This window comes from Hyperoodon ampullatus (genome assembly GCF_949752795.1).
Source record: "Hyperoodon ampullatus genome assembly, chromosome: 9".
Lineage (NCBI taxonomy): Eukaryota > Metazoa > Chordata > Mammalia > Artiodactyla > Ziphiidae > Hyperoodon > Hyperoodon ampullatus.
In genome coordinates this window covers 90,202,930-90,222,234 of record NC_136922.1, presented here as the reverse complement: position 1 = coordinate 90,222,234, position 19,305 = coordinate 90,202,930, and the positions used below count along the sequence as shown (strand labels likewise).

The 19,305-nt window shown below is 44.7% G+C and overlaps 1 protein-coding gene across 1 annotated transcript in view; it reads right to left on the bottom strand.

Moving 5' to 3' along the window:
• LRGUK (leucine rich repeats and guanylate kinase domain containing) overlaps positions 1 to 19,305 on the bottom strand; it is a gene marked incomplete at both ends in the record, with an annotated part of 121,658 nt that overhangs the window by 34,228 nt on the left and 68,125 nt on the right. Inside the window, 7 exon segments of the mRNA XM_079711855.1 lie at positions 125 to 458; positions 905 to 1,356; positions 1,359 to 2,282; positions 9,303 to 9,398; positions 10,023 to 10,224; positions 12,254 to 12,367; positions 16,699 to 16,795. Coding sequence (XP_079567981.1) covers positions 125 to 458; positions 905 to 1,356; positions 1,359 to 2,282; positions 9,303 to 9,398; positions 10,023 to 10,224; positions 12,254 to 12,367; positions 16,699 to 16,795 — 2,219 coding nt within the window.

Sequence of the window (19,305 nt, the reverse complement as noted above, 5' to 3'; positions counted from 1 at the left end):
AGACCATAGCGCCCTGGCCATAGCTTTCCATTCTGGATGGCACTGCTTTAGAGGGCACAGACGTTCATGACCTGGTGGCCCCGGGACGGCTTACACCTTGGTGCTCTGACTGCCCCGAGCTCACAGCCTTCCCAGCAGACGCCTGATTCTGGGGTGCTCCCCTGTTTCCGGGTGCCTCTCTCTTTGGCTTGCTGCCTGGAAGCACCGTCCCCTTGGACAGAGCTCTCTCTGGTCTGACTGGTCCCCTGATGGGCTTGAGTCTCTTTGACAGGCTGCTGGGCGGGGGCCACACCATGCTGCTCTGGGGGATCCGAAGCAGCCTCTCCCTTCTGAGACCTTCCCCTTCTATGAACCTCTTTTTCTTCACCTTGGATGCTCCCTGGCAGCAGAAGCATCCGGTGCTGACTCTGCAGAGGCCCCCTCACTCTGGAGAGGTCTCCTTTGTGGGGGATGAGCCCCTGGAGTTGGTTGATCACCGCTGAGGGTAGTTCTATTTTCTTGAGATAATCCTCCAGAATTGTCTCTTTTCAAAGATGGTCCTTTCTTGGACATGGCTACTTTCTGAAGCAGGTCATTTGCGAGGAGGTTGGCATGGGCCTTTCTTCTGGAATAATGTACCTTTCCCCTTCTCTCTTCCTGTATCTGGGCATATTTAGGCAATGGTTCAGCGTGGGATGGTTCAGGAATGGCTGGCATATGGACTTTTCCTCTCCAGTCCCCCTGAGGGCTCTGAGGAGGGCTGCGGTTAGGGTGGCTGGGGGCCTCTGGGGGAGCCGGCTTACTCTGGGATTCTGGCTGCAAGGATGCCTCGTGGCCTCCAGGTGGCGCCCTTTTCAGCTGTGAGGGCCCTTTAGCTGTCTCTGTGGATAGGGTTTTTTCTTTTCCTATCTCCTGTCTGCTGTACTGGCTCTTGGTTTGGGGGCAAGGCCTGTACATCTGGAATCTTCTTGCTGGAGGAGCGGCCTGCCTTGGGAGCTTGCCTCTCCTCTGCAGGCCTCAAATCATGAGGAGCGGCCCCTGTGTTCTGAGGCAGCTGTTCTGAGAAGGGAGTGGGAATTCGAGGGAGCTTGACTACCTGAACCTCCCCTTCCTCGGGCGAATCGGGGGCGGCCTGTGGCGCCAGCTCCTGCACCAGGGGGCTGATAAGGGGGAGCTTCACCTCCCTGACTTTCTCTTCCTGGACTTGCTGGGGACTGTGGCCCGGATAGGGGCTCAGGTTGTGTGGCTCTTTGGAATGGGGGTTGCTGGTGGGAGGAAGTTTACTGGGGTCTCCTTCCTGAGCTAGCGGGGGCCTGGGAGAGGGAGTCATAGTCTGATCTGAGGCTGTTCCGAGAGCCTCCCGTCTGCTGGGTGAGGGAGTTTGGGTGTGCGCCTCCGACCCTGGAGAGGAGCGAGGACCCGGGGCCGGGGCAGCCTGGTGGGAGCCAGCCGGCTTCTGGGAGGCAAAGCCACCGGGTCTCCCCTGTCCTGGGTCTGTGTGGTATTGGTTGCGTCCTGGGGATGTGGCAATTCTGGGTAAGGAGTGTCAGCCCGAACAACTTCTGCTTTGGGGATTCCCTCCTCCAGAGGCTGTTGAGAATCTCCCAGAGGTGGTCCAAGCTTCTTGGCCTCGTCAGGACCAGAAGGATCTCTTGGAGGATCATGATGGGAACTGCTGGGTGGAAGACTGGCTGACCCCGTTTCCTCATCCTGGGTTCTCTGGGGGCTAAGGGATGTTGGGTCAGATCCCTGTGGAAGTTCAGAGCGGAGAGGGCCGGTGGGGGTTACCTTGGCCTCCCCTGATTCTTCATCCTGGTCCAGCTGAGGGCCGTGGGCTGATGGTGGGTCCGGGTGCTGAGAAGACCCTTGGGAAGGGGTGATGGCAGACTGTCCCCCTTCACCTGCTTTCACCTCAGATATCCGGGCCTCATTCCCAGGGAGATGTGTGGTTACTGTTTTTGAAGAAAGATCTGATTGTGGAGCATCCCCTTCCGTCCAGTTTGGGGCTAAGTCTTGGGCCTGCTGGGGAATACCAAGCGCTGATGACCTGGGCTGTGGCGGAGGCACAGCGCTGACCTGGCTATTGGGAGAAAGCTCTTTTTGATGGGTTGCTCCCTCCTGAGTCAGCTCCTGGTTCTGGGAGGGAGCTAGGCTCTGACTTTCAGGGACCTTTGCAGGAATCTGAATTCCAGAGAGATGCTCTGTTATCTGGCCATCTGCTTGCAATTTCGCCAAGCGCCTTGGGGATGGAACCAGGTGTGCTGGCACCCCAGAGGCAGTCTTCTTGCTAGAGGCAGCTCCTGCTTTAATATAAAAAGAAGTTAGCTAAAAACATCTTAACAAATATGACGATGTAACTTTAGAAATTAATAACCAAAAAGATCTTTTCTTTTTTTTGATGCACCTGGGATCTTGAAAAGAATAAAATTACACATATCGAAGAATTTAACCGTTCCTTCTCCGTGGGGATACTAGTGCCTATAACTCACTTATTTAGTGGAATTAGAGCAATTTTTAGTCAACTGAAAACAGAAACTTTTATGAATAAACACAGAGAGGCTTCTTCACAGAGCCAAAGTTTATATCTAGGTCTGAGTGGCCAGAAAATTTTCTAAGTGAATGAGATTTAAAATTTCACCACCTTAGGGGTCAATGCTGCTTTTCATGGTAGAAACTAGAGGATGGATAGCTAAGCCAGATGAAGTCCCATTTGTTTCCTTGTTTACTGGCCTTTTTCCTTGTCCCATAAAGAAACTGCGAGCTCTGTGAGGAGTCATGCCAGTTTACCAGTACCTAGCAAGGTGCAGAAGCTCAGCAGGCACTCAGTAAATAAGTGATGAATGGAGGAAGGAAGGAAAGAATAGATCTGATGGAATTACAAGGCACCATGGCTCAGGGAAGCTGCTCCTGAGGATCCACCATCCAAGCTGCTACCCCACCCTACCCCCAGGGCAACCGCTTCTCTCCAAGTACTACCCTGGCTTCAAAAATGGGTCTCAGGGGCTTCCCTGGTGGCACAGTGGTTAAGAATCCACCTGCCAATGCAGGGGACACAGCTTCGAGCCCTGGTCCCGGAAGATCCCACATGCCGCAGAGCAACAAAGCTCGTGTGCCACAACTACTGAGACTGCACTCTAGAGCCCGTGAGCCACAACTACTGAAGCCCACATGCCACAACTACTAGAGCCCGCGAGCCACAACTACTGAAGCCCATGCGCCTAGAGCCCGTGCTCCACAACAAGAGAAGCCACCGCAATGAGAAGCCCGCGCGCCGCAACAAAGAGTAGCCCCCGCTCGCCACAACTAGAGAAAGTCTGTGCCCAGAGGCAGAGACCCAATGCCACCATAAACAAACAAACAAACAAACAAATAAATAAATTTATAAAAAAAAAGAAATGGCTCTCAGAGGCCACTAGCCATGCCAGTGTTGCAGAAGGGGGTTGCTTCCTTTAGTCACCACCACGGGAACACGTTCTTAGAGTGATTCTGGTCTCCTGACACAGTCGCCCCAGCAGGCACTTGTTTAGGGTAGAAGCCCTGGTATATTCTGGTGACCCGTATATCATCGTAACCCAGTCCTTAGGACACAGCTCTGAAATGCTAGTGGTCACTTCAGAGGCGGCACACCAGTCTAGAACAGCCTTGAGGAAACTAGTCTCAGCTTACTCTGGGGGAGACCTGATACTCAGAGAGTCCAAACCGCATTAGATCTCTGCGGTGAGCCCAGGGTGATCTATCCCCAGAAGCCAGCCAGGCTCCTGGCCACCAGCCCTTCTCTCCCCAGAAAGCAGGAGGTGCTCAGACTACTCCGGGTTCTTCCTGAACCTCCTAGCCTGGGAGTGTACCCCGAGCACCCAGTCAAGCCAGATGTCTCCAGGGACCGGGAGGAGAGGGAGAGAAAGGAAAACCTTACCACTTGGTGGGGTTTCTGAGAGGCTGACCTGTCCGCCATTCGGATCGCCCAGTTTACAACGGTTATAAATTCAAACACAAACTTAGTCAAGAAACAAGGTTAAAATAAAATGTGAGAACAGTAAAAATATCTAGACTAGGCAAGTTCATAGAGACAGAAAGTAGATTAGAGGTCACCGGGGGGGCTGGCCGGGGGTGGAGCGGGGTGGGTGTTGGTTATTTTGCTCAATGGGTATAGAGTTTCTGTTTGGAGTAGTAACAAATATTTAAAATAGGCAGTGAATATAATTAATGCCTTTCAGGTGTACATCTAGAATGGCTAAAATGGAAAATTTTATGGTTTTTTTTTTACCACAATAAGAATGTATTTATTTTAAAAAATAGAAAAATATAAGAATAGTGAAATCCAATGCTGAAGGTTCTTTCCATCTAAGCCCTCCTAGTTTCCTCTAATCAGACACGAGTTTTTCCCCCCATTTTTGCAATTTAACAATTCACATAATTTGCCAAATGATACCATGACCTTTGTTAGGGACAAAGGCGCCACTTTATGGACTAGTAAATTGCTCAATTTTCCCCTATTTGACTCATCATCACCATCATCATTTTTCTCTATCATTAGTCAGAATTCTAAACAATGATTTTCAAATAAAATTTTATTTTATGATCTCTATAGCGAGAACTCAGGGTGGTGGTTGGATCAGCTTTTTAAAAGCTTTGCAGGAAGTACTATTCCAGAAATCTGTTGTAAAGAGACAAATGGAGAGTAAAGGCATGCCATAGACTGAGTTCTGAATATAGTGAGTTTTTCCTTATTTTATATACATAATATTGTTTACTCAGGATTGTTTTAAATTTTCCTGCTTTAGAAATGAATATTACCTGCATTGTTATAGGGGAAAAAAAGACAATTCTGTACCTTAATTGATATATACTTTTAACTAACGGTAGATCTTGAGGGTTTATAATCACTCTGTATCCAAAGATCCTGAGGGTTTATAATTACCCTGTACCCAAAGTTACTATTTTATACACGTATCTAATGGAAATTTAATTAGTCTCTCCTCTGGTGAAGGTTTGTACTTCTGGGTCCAGGCTGATGGGCCGCTGTACTCAAATCTGGATAAACATTGGGCTTTCTTTCTTCACTTTATTCCACTCTCATCATTAAGAGTAGAATTTAAAATTGCATTCTCAGTTACAAATTAGTAACATGAAATTACTAAAGATAAAGCTATGTATTATTACTTCAAATGTCTTGCAATCATTTTCAGTTTGCACTGACACAGGATTACTGCTTCTATGAAAACAACGCCACTGTCCATCAGATTTCTCTCTGTACTGAAGCTGAATATACAGATGGACGGTCTAGCCTAATGAGGGAAAACCTCAACTCTGGAAGATCAGATTCTAGAATGTTCCATAATATTATATATAGTCGTTTGGGTTTTGTTTCTTAGAAATGGGAGTTCAAGTGATTTCTCTAATCAAGTTAATGATTATTGATGAAAGTTAGAATGCAAAACTAAGGCTTCCCATTTCCAGTCCAGTTTTTTAATTGCTCAGACAAAAAAACTGGCTTTCATAGAATCGTAACTATTTTTGATTTCAATTTCTTACCTTTGACAGCTCAGTTATACATAAGAATTATTCCAGTATACTAAAATTATGGATTTTTGCTTCTAGGGATCCCATTTACATTTATGTAAGTTATGTAAGTCTTTTTTTTTTTTTTTTTTTTTGGTGGTACGTGGGCCTCTCATTGTTGTGGCCTCTCCCGTTGCGGAGCACAGACTCCGGACGCGCAGGCCCAGCAGCCATGGCTCACGGGCCCAGCCGCTCCGCGGCATGTGGGATCTTCCCGGACCGGGGCACGAACCCGTGTCCCCTGCATCGGCAGGCGGACTCTCAACCACTGCACCACCAGGGAAGCCCTATGTAAGTCTTTATGTAGATATAGCTAAACCACAGAACCTAAAATCAGAGTGACCCAGCTCAGAGGGGAGGCCAAGAGTTGAGAGCCAGCCAGGCCTGTGGCAGTGACCCTCTGCGGCTCTGGGCCCTCCTCAGGGAGTCACGAGATTCATTTTGAGGTGATTATGGTTGGGCTCTGCTCTCCTGCAGTGGACCTGTTAACATCTGGCCCGCATGTACCTCACAGCCCTGAGACTCAGAGGGGCCGCTGGCTCTACCCCTGGGCCACCAGAGACACTTGTAAGCTTATTAATAAGGACTATGTTAATTACAATTTTAAAATACTTGCATAATATCTGGCCTCCACAAAAATCACCTTATGTGCAAATTTATCCTTAAACTATCAACTGAAAAAAAGTAACTTCCTCCACAGATGAACTGTATAAATAAAATAAAGTGTTTGGCTTCTTAAGAAAACACATTAGTTTACAAACAGTAAACTTGTCAGAAAAACTGGCGTCTATTGAGGCCAATGATTTGCTATATTAAGTACAAACCTGCCCATCTACTTTTAAAAGCTGGGATTCAATTAGTCAGTAACTGGATGGACCAGTTTCAGGTATTAAATGTATCTGAGAGTGAGAACACTCTTACTTACAAATTCCATAATTCATACTTTTCATTAAATCAGGCAGGTCTAACCTAATTAGTCCAAATAAATGAAGTTTCATAAAACCCTTCAAAACAGGAGTCTATTTTCCTATGCACACATTATCTGGTCTGTTAATTTGCCAAATGGCAGCTACAACCAGTACTCAAGTGTTCCTGATGGTTGCAGAGTAAGACAAGTTGGGGGCCGCACCCCGCCGCCGTGGAGGCTGAGTCTTGCTCAAGAACCACAGTTCAGAGGTGCCCTCAGTGCTGCTGATGGAAAACCACACTTGTCTCAGTTGCTCAGAACTGCTCAGGGGACCGACTCAGGTTTCTCCAGACCCCCGAGGGGCTGATTTAAAAGCCACGGCACCAACTTATTAATTTACAATGGGAGATGGGCCTGGCACAGGGATGCGGCAGGCTGCTCTCACCTAGGGGACAGCCCCATGGGAACAGGTCCATGCAGGGGACCAAATTAAACATCAGAGGTTGCCGGGCTAGCAAAGATTTAAAGCAAAGGGAGCCAGATTTCCTCAAGAGAAACTTCCATGGAGCTTCCCTGGAAGCCTCATTAGATACACTGCGCAACTGGACAGGCTCAGCTTTCTAAAGAACAGACCTGACGTGGAGGAGGAGGCCGTGCGGGATGAACACCGCCCAACGCTCCCTGGACGTCCCCCTCCGCGACACAGCACAGCCCTCCCTCCGCCAGAGGGGCCCACTTTCACAGCACGCCCTTTCTTCCGGTACTTTCCGGTTACTTGTCTCCTAGGAGACGCAACTGGAAGGAAAACCTCGGTCATTATCTGTTGGTTGTTACCATTTTCACACCGACCTCATTCCAGAATTCCATGGGCACCTGATCTGGAGAAAGTGTGTAGAGTTGCAAAGCAGCACCATTAGTTTGAACTCCGGCAAAACCGTGACCGGGCCTGCTTCTGCCTGGCCGGGATGCAACCCGGCCAGCAAGATCCTACGTGGGCAGAGTCACAAAGGCTAAACCACACGTACACACAAAGCTGTGGAACATCTGCACAGCATCGGCACAGCAGCAAGAGTCTTACGTTATATTCTACATTATGTGATACGTGAATGCAGTTCAGTCCACTGGAGGGACATGCTTTTTATTATTATGATAGTGGTGGTAAAATACATGTAACATAAAATTTGCCATCTTAACCATTTTTAAGTGTATGGTTCAATAGTGTTAAGCACACTCACATTGTTCCGCAACCAATTCCCAGAACTCTTTCTATCTTGCAAAACTGAAACTCTGGGCTTCCCTGGTGGCGCAGTGGTTGAGAATCTGCCTGCTAATGCAGGGGACACGGGTTCGAGCCCTGGTCTGGGAGGATCCCACATGCCGCGGAGCGGCTAGGCCCGTGAGCCACAACTACTGAGCCTGCGCGTCTGGAGCCTGTGCTCCTCAACAAGAGAGGCCGCGATAGTGAGAGGCCCGCGCACCGCAATGAAGAGTGGCCCCCGCTTGCCACAACTAGAGAAAGCCCTCGCACAGAAACGAAGGCCCAACACAGCAAAAATTAATTAACTCCAACCCCCAACATCTTCTTTAAAAAAAAAAAAAACAAAAAAAAAAACCGGAAACTCTGCCACCATTAAACAATGTCCCTGCTTCTCTCTCCCCCAGCCCCTGGTAACCACCCTCCTTCCTTCTGTCTCTATGAATTTGCCTACTCTGGGTACCTCATATAATTAGAATCATGCAGTATATGTGTTTTTGGTTATTTCACTTAGCAGAATGTTCTCAAGGTTTATCCATGTTGTAGCGGGTGTCAGAATTTCCTTCCTTTTTAAGGCTGAATACTATTCCCTTGTACATATAAACCATATTTTGTTTATCCATTCATCTGTCAATGACTGCTTGGGTTACTTCCACCTTTTGGCTACTGTATTGTGAATAATGCTGCTGTGAACGTGGGTGTACAAAGGCTGTGCAACACCTTGCTTGCAGTTCTTTCGGGTATATAACCAGCAGTGGAATCACTGGATCATACGGTAATCCTATTTATAATTGTTTTGAGGAACCACCATACTGTTTTCCATAGCAGCCACACCATTTTACATTTCTAATTTCTCCACATCCTTGCCAGCACGTTTTCTATTTTTTGTTTTGTTTTGCTTTTTCATAGTAGCCATCCTAAGGGGTGTGAGGTGGATTTGGGGGGAAAACTGTTAAATACATCTCAAAATACTCATGTACTAAAATTCTAGTTTAGGGCTTTAGAATTCCTAGATTCCAAGGAGATGCACGCATATATCCCATGTCATTTGCTGTGCATGATTCATGAGGCAGGTGGGGAGCATTAATTCCATCTAACAAGACAGAAGCTCAGAACAGCTAAGCAGCCTGTCCCAGGGGGCAGCAGGGCCAGGACCAGGCTCACATCCCCTGACCAGTGCTCTTCCATTATACTCTGTAGTGCAACATTTTGAGGACTATGGAAATGCAAAGAAAGGGGGAGATAATCTCTTGGATTGGGACAATGGTGTCAAGCAGAACACCACCTCAGCCCCCTTAGAAGCCAAACTTCCAGAAGGTGGAATTCTGAACTGTGGGGCTGACCCATACCTACTATGAGTAGGTACTCCAAGGTACTGCCCAGCGTGTCCTTAAAGGACAGTCTTGTGAGGTCCATTATGCTCACCTTGACAAGCAGAGGGACTGGTCCAGAGGGATGATTCATGCAGCTTATTTGTGGGGACCAGAGGAAGTACAGGGATTAAAGAGTCAGAACCAGCTTTAGCCTGGTTGATGAGTCCCCAAATAACAACCCACAGATTTGTTTTCCTTTCCATGACAAACAAAAGGGAGAGAGCAGTACCTGTGGTTGGAGCCAAACTCTTGGCAGTTGCCTCAGACAATCCAAGGTATTCTCTAATGAGCTGACTCAGATTTTGGTAGGCAATATCCAGATCATCTACCGTAAAGAAGACAATGGATGTTAAAGCAACAGAATTATATCAACATAGAGCCAATCTGTGGTGATGATTTTTTAACTAGATCTACTTTTATGAATACTGTGGTAGGCAGAATTCTAAGACCCAATGACACTTCACCCTTGTATAATCACCCACCCCGGCCCTACTTGAGTGTGGGCAGAAGCTGTGAACATGAGCTACGACTCCTGTGATTACGTTAGGTTATATGGCAAAGGGATTTTCACAAATGTAATTAAGGTTACTTATCAACTGAGTTTGGGCTAATCAAAAAGGAGATTATCTAAGTGGGCCTACTCTAATCACATGATCCCCATAAAAGGAGGTTTTCTGGTTGCAGAAGAGGAAGGCAGAGACTCGAAGCATGAGTAGGATTTGATGGGCTATTGCTGGCCTAAAGATGGAGGGGGCCATGTGGGTAGGACCTGAGAGCAGCCTCAAAAAACTGAGGGTCACCCTTGGCAGATAGCCAGCCAGCAATCAGGGACCTCAGTCCTACAACCAAAAGAAACTGCATTCAGCCAACAATAAGAAGGTACTTTAGAGCAGATTTTTCCTCAGTAACCTTACACTTCAAAAATAAAACTTTGCTGAAAGTTACTGACCTGCATTGACTACTGCATCAAAATATCCTGGATATTTCTGATTAATTTTAATATAAAGGTCTACTCTGGAGACAGCAAATTCAATCTCTATACGACTGAATAATCCTTTTCTCCTCAAGTAGCCCTCATATTTTTTCTTGTCCATGGGTACCACCAGGATGTATCGAGGCTCAAAATAGGAGTGTTTTAAACTTCTTATACCCTATGCATTTAAAGAAAAGATAATCAGTTAGAAACAGAGACACAATTTAGAAATCATTTAGGAGATACGTGACAACATGGGTGTAATAAGTAGTGCTGTACTGAGGAATTTATTTTACCTTTATAATTAGCTATTATTTTCCTACAAATATCCCAGGATTAGGTTACTTCTCTCTGCTCATCAAATATCACATTATCACTGGAAAAATAAGAATTTGTCCTACCTGGTTATCCTCTAACTAATCATTCTAATGCATATGACTCTTAAAAGAGAAAACTGCTAGAGACAAATAGGTATGCTCACTGCCTCTTTATTACTGAAAAGTAATTTCAATTCTACATTTCAAAAGGCATGCTTGCAGCCCCAGGAGATAGAGATCTTACCATAGAGAAAGGCTCCTCTGTTACCCTTTTGTCATCAACTTGGGCCCTTCCTGTTCCTAAACCAGCAACCTGGTTGGCTGGTTCCTATCATATCTCACAGCCTGTACCCAGAGCATGGGAAGGCCAAGCTCATGATACCCTGCTAATCAGGAGCCCACACAGCCAGGGAAGCAGTGGCAGGTAGTGCTCTGAGGATCTGGAGGGCTGGGTCAGGACTGCAGCTCTCCAGCTTCTGTGACTCTGTGCAAATCCCTCAAGCTCCCTGAGTAATCAGGGTCCTCATCTGTGAAATGGAAGAGCTACTCCAAATGGACTCTAAAGTTTTTTCCATCTCAATCCTACCATCAATAATTTAATTCAATGTTCAAAATCTTTGTTTTTGAAAATTCAGGGGGAAGAAATACAGGCTCTTTTCAAAAACAATGTCTACAAGAGTCAATGACAAGGACAGTTGGAAAAAATGGTTTAGCTGGGAAGAGTCAGGAATAAAGCCTGGTTTATGGACTCAACCTCTTGGAAATGAGTAGGAGAAAGCTCTCAGGAAGGAAAAAAGTAAAACAGGAGCCAGAACTCAGAACCATTAAACTGGAAAAAGTTAGACACAGGAGCTGGTGAGTTTCTGCACTCAAAGTTGCATTAATTTTTGTTTCTGCCTTGTCCAAGGAAGACATTTTAGGGAAAAGGTCTTTTTTTTGGCTAATTAGCATAGAAACAAAGTAAACCTTCTTAAGGATGTACAACCAGTCAACTGCAGAATGATAAGAATTGCAGGATTTTGAAGTTAGGAAAATTAATGAACTGGAAGAAACGTGACCAGTTTCACTGAAGCGAGGCAACACTTAGACCAATACAAAGGGCCAAAAAGGAATCCCAGTCTCCTGCTCTTCGAAGTCAGAGAGGAAAAAAGTTTTAAGGGAGATTCAAATCGATAGTAAAGGAATACCAAAAAACCAATCAACTGTCTTTGAAGATCTCAAACAGTTAACAAAGCCACATATTTTTAAAACAAATGAGTAGGAAATTCCTGGTTTTACTCTGGAGTTGATTTTGGAGAGACTTCTGTATATTCTAATTACAGAAGATCACTGGGGGAAGATACTGGGGAAGAGAGAAAGATCTCCTGAAATCTGCAAGTCTGAATTGCTCAAAGTATGAAAAGATAGTAACCAGTGAGCAGCTGGAATCAAATGGCAGCATGGCCCATGCATCTTCCCTGGAGAAGAAAGGGACAAGGTCAGTGGCAGGGCCCTGCCACTGTCCTGCGTGGACAGGGAACCAGTGCCACACCCTGTAGGAAACATTTTATCTGATATCACTTATACAGAGACCAGTGCTCTAAAAAGAAAAACGGATAATTTAGTGAGGAAATAACTTAGAAAATAAATCCTGAGTGGCAGTTTTACTCCATAGCATTTGGGTGATGTCTAGTATTGTAATCTAACTCCTGTCATTTGAATTATTTATATCTTGCTTCCCCTAAGCTAATTACAAACTTAAAATCTCACACATCTGTATGCATTCCTCTTGGGCCCAGCAGTGTGCGGCCTACACATTGTAGATCCACACACTGTAGCCCCTTCCCCAATCGCAAATATATATACACATTTATGCATTAAAAAGAAATCGATTGAATGGAAAGGACTTACTTCTATTTCCATATGAACACAGCTTGCTAAACCATCTCTTGCGATACCTTCTATGGTGTCCCTACTTAATCCATACTTGTGATTACCATAATTAAAGGTTAGAATGAATTTCCCCTGCAATGTAAGAAGTACAAAGATTTTCCTATAACAGCTGCCATCATGGAATTTAATATAAATAAAATGATTTGATGTCTTACTTTTATATGATTCCATAAAACGTATAAATATTAGCAATTGTATAAGGATGACAATGGGTTGATGAAACTTAATACCAAACTGTGATACAGAAATTCATTCAGAATTCCCAGCTGGCCAAAAAATATGAGGCTTTTGGAAGTAATCAGCTGACCAAATGTTAGAGCAGAGTGAAGGCAGTGAAGCTTATGATAAACAGATCATTTTGCTTACTTACCCACTTCCTGCCAAACCTGCACTATAAACCTTCATTACTGAGAAAGCAAAACTAATAGTTCACCCTTTGCCTCAGCCATTTAGGCTATTCCAGTACACCAGGTCTCCCCCAAAAGCTTCCATTCTCAAGTGCCTTGCATTCCCAGATAAGCCTGAAGGCCATGAATTACAGCGACATCCATAAACCTTTGCATCCTGAGATAAGCGATGAAAAACAGACCCATCCTGCTTTTCCTTATAAACATAGCTTTTTACTGAAACTGCCCCAAATGTATTCAGCATCAGTACTGTGTGCCCTCCAGTCATCTGAGGTACAAATACTGCCTTCTCTCTGTATTCTGGAAGCCCAGTTCTTCCTGAAACTGTAGTCTTGTGCAAAAAAAAAAAAAAAAAAAAAAAGCAAGTAGAAACACATCTCTCAAAATTGTTTGAACTGGACTTCCCTGGTGGCGCAGTGGTTAAGAATTCACCTGTCAGTGCAGGGGACACGGGTTCGAGCCCTGGTCTGGGAAGATCCCACATGCCGCGGAGCAACTAAGCCCGTGCGCCTCAAATACTGAGCCTGTGCTCTAGAGCCCACGAGCCACAACTACTGAAGCCCGCGCACCTAGAGCCCGTGCTCTGCAACAAGAGAAGCCACCGCAATGAGAAGCCCGCGCACGGCAACGAAGACTAGACCCCGCTCGCCGCAACTAGAGAAAGCCCGTGTGCAGGAATGAAGACCCAACGCAGCCAAAAATAAATAAATAAATGTATTAAAAAAAATTGTCTGACTTCTCCTTTGATGATACTATATTTATTAAACAACAAGATTTAATCTAAACTGGGACGCTGATGACAACAGAAGGAATAAAAATGTGGACATCCTTGGCCACCGTGACTCCTCAGCTAACATGATTTTGAAATAAATAATGAAGTGAAAACTCCCAAGGCCGAATCCCATCAATTGAAGCCCAGCAAAAGGCAGCGCCATCATTAAAAACAGTAGCAGTCAGGGGTCTTTGATGCTGCCCTGTGCCTCCTAGCCCAGACGTTCTGGAGATTTGTGTGTGTGGCTGGGGGGCGGGCTGCCTGGTGGGGGGTGTTAGAAGGCCAGGAGACATACGGTGTCCCTCAGGAGGGTGGGTCTCCGGGGGATGTGTCTGTTGCGGGTGATGAGGAAAACCCCCATCCACCATAATCAGAAGACATTTATGTCATATATTCTATAAGTTAAAGGCCCAGCAATAAATATCCTTTTACTTTACTCCCTCAAGGTCATACTGTGTTCTTTGGGACAAATACTGTGACTCCTTTCCTTTTACTATCTATACTATATCTATATAGATAGACACCTGAATCTCCCGTCAGGTACGACATACTTTATCTTGTTTACTGTGACTCACTCTGTTTTCATAATGTATATTTGAATCACTTTTCAGATATATAGTATGAGCTTGTTTACTTGTGTGTACAAGGGCCTCCCTCTGTGGATCCCAAAAACATCTTCTGGAAGGATGTAAGTTTGGGAGAAATCTTGCACTGTACTTGTGTATATAAAACAGGCCTTGTTCAACTGATTTGTTAAGAATTGAGATGAGTGGTCCCCCAGCTTCTGGAGGGTGATACTCCTTTCACCCCTTCCTGCCTGTGGATTTCTTAATAAACAGCAATAATCATATCTCAGAGACCTCCAGATCTGTGATCTTATTGCCACAAGAGTAGAAGAGTCTCTGCAGGTTAAGTGACTGTGTATGTGGCCTTAAGAAGGGTTCACGTGTCTGTGGGCACATGGGGGGATGATCTTCGTTTTGAGGGGGGGGTGTGGAGTGTACATGGAAGCATGTGCTAGTCTATGTGTACCTGTCAGAGTGGAGAGGTATGACTGTCCACAGCAGGCATGCCGGGGCGGGGTGTGCCCGGGCTGTCTGTCAAAGGGTACTGTGACTTGGGAGGGGGCAGGCTGGCTAGGGGAGTGTGCGTGGAGAGGGGCTCGTGTACAGAGGCTCAGTGTGTGGGCGTGGGTGGCTCAGCTGACAATGTGTCATGAGTTTCTAATCTCTAGGTTTGTCTCTCTTCACGAAACAGCCTCAAGCTCACTTGAAAGAAAAGAAGATCTGAAGCAAAATTCCAGTTGAATATGATGATGCCCTTACAGTGAAGTAATATATGTTAGCAGAAGCAGAAAAAATGAGTACTTCTCAAACACACAAGCACTCCCATAGAGGGAATAAAACTAGAAGACTAAATATAGTACAAAAGTACAGTGATTTCTCAGACTAGGAACTGAACCAGACTTACTTGATTACAGATATGATAAGGTATGAAACATCAGAGGAGCACATGGGTCATTGAGAACAGTGGAACTAAATCAAGAAAAAATGCCCCCGACTCTAACAAGAGAAATTAACATCAATTTTGGGAACTAGTTCTCTTTCAACCTGAAGAGTCCTAAGAGAATGCTTCTTACTAATAGCAAGATAACTCCTCAGGTTTCTCTTAACGGCTTTTAGAAATATAAAGTCTCAGAGTACCCTTGGTACATAAAACCGAACTTCTAAAACATAGCCCTAGGAGAGAAACTCATAAAGAATTTCCAAGATGTTCTTTTAACAAGATTAAAGGGAAAATGGCCTAGGGATTATAAGGATTTTTCACTTGGGTTTCTCTGTGAATGCAAGAGAAAATATGCACCATGTGTAAAGCTGGTCATTCAAAATTAAACTTGTGGCAACTGCAGAGCCTATGCTTAAATGCTCCACAGTTATGAGCACTGAGGTATAAGCCAGGTCCATTATTTGGGGATGGGGCAGGAAAAGGATGGAGGATGGAGAAGGGGAGGGAGGAGAGCAGGGATGTAGCTGTAAGAGTATCACTGGTTGGGGCTTCCCTGGTGGCGCAGTGGTTGAGAGTCTGCCTGCTGATGCAGGGGACGCGGGTTCATGCCCCGGTCCGGGAAGATCCCACATGCCGCGGAGTGGCTGGGCCCGTGAGCCATGGCCGGGCCCGTGAGCCATGGCCACTGAGCCTGCGCGTCCGGAGCCTGTGCTCCGCAACAGGAGAGGCCACAGCAGTGAGAGGCCCGGGTACCGCAAAAAAAAAAAAGAGTATCACTGGTTGGATGGTCATCTTTCAAAAGCAGAAGCATAGACTAGTCCTTAATCCTGTCCTTCAGGAAGCTTCAGGGAAAAAAAAAAAGAGTGGTGTAGGATTCATTTGGTGATAGAAAAAATGATAATATAAACCAAAATAAGGCCCATGGTGAAGAGAAAATAAAAGGCTTACAGATTCATCGGTAGTGATGAAGATATGAGATGTTCTTTCTGTTTAACTGAAGTCATGGGTGAATAAGGTTGCCCAGAGCTCCACTGAAATGGACTAGGGCAGGGTAGTTATCCTCACCTAGGAAAGACACAGACCTCAAAGAAATGAGGAAACTTCTCCTGTCTACTGTCCAGAGCTTCCACATGCATTAATGACCTCTAGGACTTAGGACTTCTCACACAGGGATGTTATGGTGGAAGGTCAAGTCTGTGTATGTGTCCAGGGAAGACCAACTGGCTGGGACACACCAGGGTGAAATAGTGTTTAGGGTCACAACAATTAGAAAGCACCAGTGATAACAAACAGAGGGAGGGGTCTCTGGACAGAACACGCCAACCCCGGTAAGTGCTCAATTCACAAGCTTGCTGCATCACATCAAGTCTTTGGGAATTGTTTATCTTGAGTAAAATCTGATCAACAGAGCAGCACCTGATAAACACAGATCTCAAGATCTTTTCACGGTGCTCTTTCTTCCATTTTCTTAAAACATCGATTTATTCAGTGTCATTGGAAATTTACAATATTTTCAGTGTCATCGGAAATTTACAAGATCATAAAATAAAGCAGCATGTGAACAATGATGTATCAAATGGTTTAAGAAAAAAAACAACTCAATAAGAACACATCTCTCAGGAAAAACACAATATAATTCTCTTTCTTATCACTATTTCCTAATATTTCTACCAGAGAACATATATTTCTTGTACATTAAATATAAAGAGCAGTCTTACCATGTTTAGCATTCCATCAAAAACTTCTTGAGAGATAAAATGATAATCAACCCGATCCCCTTCTCCAAAGTAAGGCAGTCTTGTGGTGTGACAGGCCCTGAAAACAGAATGTAGATAACCTCGTCTCTTTCTACTAATTTGAAATTCAAAATGGAAAAGGTTTTGGTGTGAAGTATGTTTTTAAAAATTAAAATTGATCCACAAAACATAAAGTAACATTATTCTGAACACCCTGAGTTCTGGCAGTGCTAGCCTACATTTACTTGCTATACTTCATAGGGATTATAAAAACTTTTGGATTATCGACACCAAATTTTCACTCATGGTTCTTTATCACCTTCTGAATCACCACCTCCGACATCATATCATAATACTTTAACGGTATTTATTACCCATATACTTCCCACCCAAGTGCTTTCATGCTCTCTCTGATCTATGGGCTTTTTCTGTAACGCTTCCCTCCCCGTTCCTCCGCCAGGTTAGCCTACTTGTCTTCAGGACTCAATTTAAGGGTCACCCCCAAAAGGCCTTTCCTGACCCCCTGTGGCTGGGTTCTGCACCTCTTCTTTATCCACCCGGAGCCTCAGTGCCTGCCACCAACTCCTCCCAGCCCCTTATTCAGGACCCCATCTCCTCCACTGCTTGAGGGCAGAGACCAGCTCATTCCTCATTCCTGTCACACTTATCAGTACTGCGTACGAACCTCCCACGGGAAGCCATGATTCCAACACTGAAGGCATTCTCAGCTCAACCAGAGAGGCCTTTTCTGCCCGCTACCTGAAATAGCATCCCTACCCCAGCCCACCACGCCCCCAATTACTCTCCATCACCCAAATTGCCTTCTCTTATCTGTTTTTTTCCTATCTTCTCCAGCAGGACATACAAATCATGAGGAGAGGACTTTATCTTGTTGATCTTATCTGCCACTGTATTCCCAATGCCTGGCCCACAGTAGGCATTTACTAAATATTTGTGACATGAATGAATTAATCGAACATGTGAAGTGGATGGCAGCTGTGATGAGCTCCATTTTAAGATGACTATAAAAATGACTTGCCCGAGGCCACAGAGCAGGCCAGTATCGGTCCCAGAACTAGACTATGGGGCTCCCATCTAGCCCAGGACTGTTGATTTCAGACCATGCTGACTTCCCAATGTTAAGTTCTGGGAACGCAAACTGATTTTTAGATTACCCCATGGTTTTAAAACAGGAGATGCAAGTAGCTAGACACTTGACATGCTATTTCATTGACTCCTCACAAAAAGACATGAGGTAGGTGCTACTGTTTTTATTTTACAGATGATGAAACTGAGGCACAGCAGTAAAGTAACGTGACTAAGTAACAACCACAGGATGACACCAAAGTCAAGTCCTTTTAGTATCACACTAAGAGGGTACACCCACAACCTCAGAATCTTCTCCACTTCAAAGTCAAAGACAGACAAACTTTTCTAATTCATACCGCTGTTCCCCTTCCTTAAAATCAAGAATTAGCTATACTATAAATGTAAAGGTCTTAACATTACGTTTAAATTGTATACACAGGAAAGAGCACATTTTAAGAGAAGGCTGTCAAAACACCATGACGTTTGTTGTGCTGTTTGCATGCACTGGAATTTCTTTATACCCCTTGGCAGGGACCTGAGACTTTCTGTCTACTGGTGTCCTTGACAGTCAGGACAGATAACTCGCTGACTTGGCATCCTGTACCACACACCCTTAGCATAGCCTATACACACTGCACTGAATTTGCATTTTCCAACAAAGGAATTGAGTAGCAGGGATATTTTCAGAATTTCTAAAAGGAAGACAAAGCAAAGAAGCAATCTGAAGCTTCTAGGCAGGTAAATAAAGAGATGGCTTCACTGACATGGAGAAAGCTATGACAGAACCAGCATCCACTACGGAACTTTCTATTAAGAAGGACCTAAGATGACCTGTTGTTTTTTGAATCTGTCATCCAATTTTCACATATGGAAATGTTCGCTGTGTAGTATGGTGCCCAAATATGAATGTCTTAAAAAGGAAATACTTCATAGTGAAAGTAATGTTTCATTAAACTCAGAAAAACATGACGCCAGATTTTAAACAAAGAAATTTGCTTGGGCCATCACCTTCAACATCGTTCCTCTCTCCTGTCTAAATATAATTTCAATAATTTACATTTCCATGAGTTTATTATTTACTAGTTAAATCATGGTAAATTAATTAAATCATGGTTTGTAATGGGAGCCATACTCCCTGTTAGTTTCATTTAACAGACAAAAGAGCTGTGTTAGCGATTAACCCCAGAATACAACACGGGCACTAAAAGTCTAAGGGTGAGTCAGACATTCTTAAAAGGCCAATTCACTGGCCAGCTGTCATTGAGGATCCTAACAAACCAAGTCCATGGAGAGGAGGAGATGATCAGGAGGGAAAGGAATCTGGAAGGCCAGGCCAAATAATGAAATATTACTAAATCCAGGAAAATGTAAGAGGAAGAAGAAACAATATCTAAGAAGAGCTAGCAGGCAGCTGAGGAAGTAGAAATTTTTTCAGTGTGATTCAGAAGCATGCAGATTTAGAATCTCAACTCTGGACCAGATTGCTTCAAGAAATAATGA